The 8,028-nt window shown below is 46.8% G+C and overlaps 1 protein-coding gene across 1 annotated transcript in view; it reads right to left on the bottom strand.

Annotated features, from left to right (window-relative positions):
- Tm7sf3 (transmembrane 7 superfamily member 3) overlaps window positions 1–8,028 on the bottom strand; it is a 34,099-nt gene that overhangs the window by 16,665 nt on the left and 9,406 nt on the right. Inside the window, exons 2-4 of the mRNA XM_005364604.3 lie at window positions 4,717–4,871; window positions 2,556–2,706; window positions 1,056–1,176 (exon numbers count right to left, since the gene is read on the bottom strand). Of these exons, the coding sequence (XP_005364661.1) occupies window positions 1,056–1,176; window positions 2,556–2,706; window positions 4,717–4,871 (427 nt within the window). The remainder of the gene's footprint in view (window positions 1–1,055; window positions 1,177–2,555; window positions 2,707–4,716; window positions 4,872–8,028) is intronic.

Raw genomic sequence — 8,028 nt, forward strand, 5'->3', positions numbered from 1 at the left:
AAAAAAAAAAAGAGTTGAATGGCCAGCAGCTAGGCAGGAGAGGAACAGGAAGAGCTGGAGGGCAGAGAGAAAGAATAGGAGGAGAAATCTAGGTTTGAGAAGAAGAGAATGAGAGAGAAAAAGAGAGACACCAGGGGTCAGCCAGGCAGCTGCCAGCCAGCAGACATGGAACAGAACATATAAAAAGAAAGAAAGGTAAGAAGCCCCAAGACAAAATGTAGATAAAGAGAAACAGATTAAATAAGAGTTAAGCTAAGACCAAGCATTGGTAACTGATAAGTCATTGGGCCATGATTTGGGAGCTGGTTGGTGGCCTAAAAGAAAGCCGGCTACCCCAGGGCATCCGGCACCCCAGACTTTCCAGGCACCTGCACTCCTGTGCACACATCTGTAACCAGAGATTGTTCTTCTGTTTTCCGGCCACCCAGACCCGAATACGCACACAGAAACTAGGTTAATTACCACACTGTTTGACCTATTAGCTCAGACTTCTTAATAACTAACTCTTACATCTTAAAATAGCCCATTTCTATTATTTTATATTTTACCACAACGCTGTGGCTAGGCGTCTTTCTCCTTTGGTGCAACATGGCATCTCCCTGACTCTGCCTACTCTGTATCTGTTCAGATTTCCTGCCTAGCTTTGCTCTGCTAAGCCATTGGCCAAAACAGCTTTGTTCATCAACCAATAAATCAGCATCTATTCAGAAGGACATCCCACATCACATATCCACATATACATACACACACTTAAAAATAAAAAAAAATTTAAATCTTAAAAAAAAGAAACTAAGATATACTTCCAAGCTCGCAACAGGCGCATATCACACCTGTCTCCTCAAATAAAGAATTTGAAATGATTAAGGAGAATATTCAGTATAAACAATAGCTCAAATATTAGCATTGAGATTTAAATTATGCCAACAACCCCCCCCCAACAAAAAAGAATTCAACTTTACTCTAGAAAATGATGGTTTGAGACAGTTGGCTGGACCTGCTCTGAAGTCAAGAGTACCCTAGGAGGGGTTTCAACAGAGGGGGTTCGGGCGCCATACCTTGCATAGCCTAGGTTGGCTGGTGCAAACTTGATAGTTGTTTCAAAAGAATTATAGTCCAAGTAAATGTTGGGATCGATATCTAAATCAAACTCCAAATTACAGCCTCCAGGAATGGGATCTGGAGGAAAAATGATGAGATTAGTAACCCAAGAATTCTTATCGCACTCCAGGAAACAGATCTTTCACGAGAACTTCCTGTATAGCAATCGGTCAGCACAGAACACCAGTGTTTCCTGCCATATCATGACTGGGATTCGGAAGTGCATGGGTCCCTCATTCCCAGTTCCCTCAAAATGTCCTCAAACTCAGGGCTGTATGCACTGTACCACAGCGCTGCCCCCCAGCCCTACTCCCAAACTTGAGCAGTCTGAATTTCCCCACCGCGCCATGGCTTAGCCATCGCTGTGACCTGGCTCTTGTCCCTACGCTGTCAAGAGAACTCTCTGACTCACCGCTGCTGTCACTCTGACACTGCTGGTCACTTCTCTGGACTTTACTATGCACCACTCCTGGTGTCCCTCCTCCCTCCGGAGATCTCAGCCCTGAACTTACTCCGCAGTAGTTATCACCAGCCCAGTCCAGTGCCTCACCTGTGCTCCACTCTAGGAAAGGATCAAATTCCCCCCAGGTGTCTGAGTTCCTGCTTGAACCATCTCATGCATGGCCTTGGCTTTATACCCGCTGTCTATCCAATCTCACTCCTCCACCCCAGGCCAGCACTCTAGCTGCCAACCCTGAGTTTCCAATCGGATGTCCTACAAGCACCTCAGATTCGCTGTGCCCCTTTCAGAAGTCAGTACTGACGCCATGACACCCATAAAAGAACCAGCTCCTCAGACAGCACCATAGCTAAACCGGAGATGGTGCCATACGATTGTCCCAACGGGAGCCCCAGGCTCCTCTCTAATGTGCAGCCACTGTTCCAGCCCCCCAGCCCTGGCTCAGGACCTGTGTTCAGATGTCCTCACAGCCGTACCCAGTGCTGACTCTGCTTTCTTCTTCACATAGCTCAGGCTGGCCTTCGACCTGCACGGAGCTGACTGTGAACTGTTAGTCCTCCACCTCCCCTGGGCTGGCTTGCAGGCATGTGACACAGTGGCTAGTTTTCCGGACATGGAACCCAGGGCGCCATGCATGCTGGGCAAGCACTGACCAACCAAGCGACATCATTAGTCCTTCCTAAAGATGAAACAGACTACAGCACTCCTCCGCCCCCGCTATCTGCTTCCTCTGAACACCACCTTAGCACTGTGTGCAAACGCATCCAAGGCTCCTTGCTCCCTGGCTCCAGACACCCATTGCTGGCCACTCTCCAAACAAGCCTGCCACCACCTCTGCCTACAATAACGTGTAACTGCGAAGGGCTCGTTCTAAGGCTGCTTTTTCTGCCTCTCTTACACTGTAGCACTCCGATCAAATAAACTGCACTCGTAATAAACAATCTTACCAGCGTAATTTTCCTCGGGTTTCCACAGATGAACTCAGACAGGAAATTACCTCTTTCTGAGTAGGAGAGTGGAATGGCCATGTTCTGAACAGGTTTGGCTTCTTTCGTCTCCAAGTACCAAGTGCACATAGTCTGCTCGGGTCTAAGAATGAAAACCAGCCCTCTGTCGCTGCCTGTGCCTGAGGTGCCCGGGAGGAGGGTCTGCATTTGGGAAGCAAAGCCACCATGAAGACAGAGGTGAGAAGTCACATACACTGCAGAGCTACCCAGTGTGTGTGTGCAGCCCTCCCCAAACCCTTCATCTCTGTGTTCATACATCTGCACCTTCGCAACACACCATCACTGAGGGCTGGAGATGGCTCGGTGCTAAGAGCACTGGTTGCTCTTCCACAGGACCTGAGTTCGAATCCCAGCACTCACATGATGGCCCACAACAGTCTATAGTTCCAGTTCCAGGGGATCTGATACAGGCACATATGTGGCACACAAACACATATACTGAGAACAACACACCCGTATAAAATACAGTTCAGAATCTATACTATTGTATCAGTCAGTCTGAGCTGCTGTAACAAATACAGCAGGGTTTATAAACACAGCAGAGCGAGGAAGAAGCTCTTGGGGAGCATGTTTAATAGGGTTGATATCTTAGGTTGGTAAAGGCGTTCTTGTGACACCTCCCAGTTACTGCTTTTAAGTATCTTTATGGGTATCTGTGCGTATGTATGCACGTGTGAACATGTACATATGCCAGGTGTGTGAGCATACATGTGTGGAGGCCAGAGGCTGGCACCGGGTATCACCCTTTATTCCTCCTCAATTTATTATTTTAATTAATTTATATATTTTAGATTTATCATTTGTTTTGTTTTGGTTTGCCTGCATGTGCACCACACGTGTGCCTGGGGCCCTCCGAGGGTGTCAGATCTCCTGAGATTGGAATTAGAGATGGACATGAGCTGCCCTGTGAATGCTGGGGACAGAGCCCAAGCCCTCTCCAGGAACAAGCACTCCTAACCGCCGAGCCATCTCTCCAGGCCCTCCATTATTTTGAAGGCAGGGTCTCTCACTGAACCTGGCTCATTGATTGGCTGGACTGACTGAGTGGCCAGGGAGCCCTGTTTCCATCTCCAAGGTGCAGGGCTGACAAACACACACCAGGCCCAGCTGCCTTCTTGTTTGTTTTGGTGGGTTCTAGAGATCAAACTCAGGCCCTATAGACTGGGCCATCTCCTGGGCCCTCCGTTTCTATTTCTTAATGCCAAGACCCTAGGGGTAAAGCACTTGCCTCTCAGGTGCAATGGCTTGGGTTTTGGTCCCAGCTTGATGGGGGGGGTGGGGGGGTGGCATAAATGGAAACTCCAGGAAGTGTACGCTGACGTTTTCAAGTATTACAGTTCAATTGACTGAATTAAGATTTACTCTGTCAGGTTCTGAGGCTAACAAGACAAAACAGGAGCTTTGACCCCAGAGAGTTCAGTTTACAAAAAAAGCTTTAGTCTTAAGGATTTATTTATTTATTTGGTCACTATCTTTCTCTTGTGTGTATGAGGATTTTTGCCAGCATGCAAAATCCTGGTGCCTGTGGAGGCTAAAGGAGGCTGTCAGAGCCTCAGGGACTAGAGTTAGAGATGGTTGTGAGCCAGCACAGGAGTACTGGGAACCCAGGTCCTCTGCAAAAGCAGCCAGTGCTCTTCAACCACGGAGCTATTTCTCCAGCCTGCTGGTAACCCTCTTCCTTTAAGACAAAGGTCCACGTAATACAGACGGTTTCAGCCTCACTAGGCAGCTGAGGCTGGCCTTAAGCTCTTAGCCCTCCTGCTTTAGTAATCAGAAGTAATCTCGGAAGGCTGAGTGAATGAGAAGAAAACAGGTACCAGGTGAGTTTCAATTTGGCAAGCCTCAAGGGAGCTGAGCGAGTAGAGTCTGTGGCTTCAAAGGACCCCTTGCCGCAACAAACAAAAAACATGAGAACGCCCCGCCCATCAGGGGGACAGAGGAAGGACACTGCTTTTCACACGGTCATTTCTAGAGCCCTGTGCAGTTCAGTCTGTGAAGGAGGGGGACGGACAGTGGCTCAGGCAATGAGATTCTGTGACCAAAGTGACGGGGCCTTTGCTGGAGACCGGGCCCACGCATGCGTTAGATTCTAACACGCGAGGCTCGGCACTGTAGAGACAATCTCTTTACTGAATCATCCTTTGTGCTTACCTTAGTGAACGAGACGGTGGTGTTCTGATACTGCGAGTGTATTTGGAAAAGAAGAAAAGTCACATTGCTTGAAATATGGCGCAGAATGGCCTCCTGTGGAAGGGGTCTGCTGAGCAGGAAGTACGTGAACTTTCCCACAGAAAATTCAAGAAAACCTACAATGGGAAAATGTTCATTACAATATTGTACCTCTAGTATCAACTATGCAAATTTTATTCATAAAAAATGTACAATGCTAATGCAACCTTCTGAAAAACCCCTTGAGAGCCAGGTCTGGTGGTGTCTGCCTGTTCTCTCAGCCCTTGGGAGGCTAAGCAGAGGGTTCTATGTAAGTGAAGGCCAGCCTGGGCTCATATCAAGGACCCGCTGTTGTGTAAGTGGTGCGTGTGACGAGGAGGAGACCCACAGATTGCAGCCCAGAGCTCGCGGCTGGCATGGCTGCCTGTACCAGGCCAGCATATGACTGACCCTGTCAGCAGTCACGGATAGGAGAGCGGCTCCGGGGCCCTGCCCTTCTTCAGCTGTGAGCCCACTACTGAGCCTACCGGTCTCCAGCAGCTGCTTTCACACCATGTATGAAAATGACAAACGGTTTAATTCATTTTTTTTTAAAATGGCCCTGTCAGGAGAACACCAGTGTGCTTCCTGGCCTGTCTGCTGCAGCCGGGTCAGTTTTCCTGGCCCTCGAGATCGCTAAGGTCTCACTGCTCAAGGAGCGCTCAGTCCACCATTTTCAAGTTTCAGTCACACACAAACTACACACACACACCACACACACCATACACATACACACACACCACACACAGACACCACACACACCACACACACACACACACATATACACCACATACACACACACCACATACATACCATGTACACACACATATCACACACCACACATACCACATATAACACACCCACACCACACACACATACCACACACACACACCACACATACCACACACACACCACATACATACACCACACATACCACACACACACCACATAAACACACATACACATACCACATACACACACCCACACCACACACATACACCACACATAACACACACCACATACATACATATCACACATACCACACACACACACCACACAATATACACCACTCACACGCCAAATACACACACATACCACACACACACACACCACACATACACACACGCATATACACACACACACACACACACACACAGAGTTCCCCTCGTTTTCTCCATCTGGCAGTATCAGCAGTAAGATCACTCTGTCTGTACCTAAGACTTGTGCAAGCAAATTCACTAGAGCTCATCTCTCCAAAGTGTCCACCCCCCCACCCCACCCCTGTCATCTCTCGCGCTTGCCTCCAATAGGCTCTGGAACATGCTCTGGTGGACTTAGCATCAAGATGCATCATGCTTATTTCCACATATGTGCAAGAAGACATGCAATTGTTCGACACGGACTACTTACTAGGTCACAGGCATCTGTCTGTGTCAATGCTGATAATTGAGGGGCTGTGGCTGTAACTCAGTGACAGGGCATGTGTGTATCACATGTGAGCCCCGGCATCTATACCAGTACTGAGGGGGGAAGGGTAATTCTAGCCCGGCCCTTTTGAAAGCTATTTAGCATCCCCTTGTATGTATGTATACATACCATATTTACTACACACATACTGATGAGCATAATCACTGCTATTCTAGTATGAAAAACAAATCAGGAAAACGGTTATGCATGGCATGCAGGCTTTTAATCTCAGTACTCAGAGGTCAAAGTTAGCCTCAGCTAGACAGTGAGTTTGGAGACAGCCTGCACTACAGGAGACTCTGTCTCACAGTTCTCCAAAATAAAATAAAATAAAATAAAATAAAATAAAATGTTTTGTCTCAAGGGAGAGTTTCTATGAAGCATACAGGTCAGATGATAAACTTATGTGAGATTTTTGCTGCCATGTAGTAACAGATGACCTTTGTCCTTATGGTTAAACTGTAGCTAAGGTGTGTTCCTGTCTGAAAACGCATAAATGAAAACCAACAGCCTGAGACACTGCCTCGGGAACAGGACTGACAGTTTAAGCTGAAGCCTCTGCCTTCAAGAACTCCACCCAGCCTTCCAGGAACCATGAGACCTCAGGCTCAGTGTGGACTGCATTTGCAGAGAAGATGCTCACAGAGGCCCCGCCCCCACATGCCCATGGCAGGAACCAGGCAGAAGACAGATAGTGAAGGCGGGTGGTAGAGAGACATTGTCTATGGCATCTAAAACCTAGTCCTGTTGTTTTCATATCAGTAACATTAAGACCAGGTACCGTTGTCTGTGGTTTTCTGTCCTGCCTGGTTCCGGCAATCATTACATCCCAAAGAAATCACCCAGTTTGTATTAGTTATAAACTGACTGGCCCAGTATCTCAGACTTCTTATTAACTCTTACAACTTATATTAGTCCATTATTTTTATCTGTGTTAGCCACATGGCTTGGTTCCTTATTCAGCGGGGTAATCACATATTGCTTCTTTTGTGGCTGGGACAGGACTGCATACCAAGCTTTCTTTTTCCCAAAATTCTCCTGTTCTCATTGACCTGCCTCTATTTCCTGTCTGGTTGTCCCACTTATACTTCCTGCCTGGCTACTGGCCAATCAGCATTTATTTAAAATATAATTGACAGAATATAGACCATTGTCCCACACCACTTCCCCTCTTAAAAAAAAATAAAACAAGAACTCTGAATCTAATATCCTTTGTTTAGCTTTTCTCATGACCATTAGCCATAAAAACTTGTAACCAACATTCTAAACAAAGAAAAATATCCATAGTTCATTTTTGGAGAATGTGGGTATAGTTTTCCAGGCTACTTACTGCTGGTTGGGGGTGCTAATAATCTTATAGGGACCTAAAGAAAATTTAGAGTTATGATCAAGTCCTGACTGGAGTAACCTGTGAAGCTTGATCATCTCAGATAGCATCTTGAATCTGTTCTGGATGTAGAACTCAGACATACGGGCCATCTGTTCCTCCCAGAGATGTCTCAGGTGGTCTTCCTTGATCAACCCTGATTTTTCTTAACTCAGAATGAATCCACAGCCTCTCATTTTCTGTGGAAACAAAAGAAAATCTCTTCTCCAAAGTAACATATCTTTTGATTTCAATTTTGAAATCAAGGTATTTTCAAAATACCTATCTTGTATTAATTCAGCAGAATTTATAAGAAAATATCTTGCCGGGCGGTGGTGGCGCACACCTTTAATCCCAGCACTTGGGAGGCAGAGGCAGGCAGATCTCTGTGAGTTCGAGGCCAGCCTGGTCTACAAGAGCTA

Source organism: Microtus ochrogaster, assembly GCF_000317375.1.
Source record: "Microtus ochrogaster isolate Prairie Vole_2 chromosome 14 unlocalized genomic scaffold, MicOch1.0 chr14_random_2, whole genome shotgun sequence".
Taxonomy (NCBI): Eukaryota; Metazoa; Chordata; class Mammalia; order Rodentia; family Cricetidae; genus Microtus; species Microtus ochrogaster.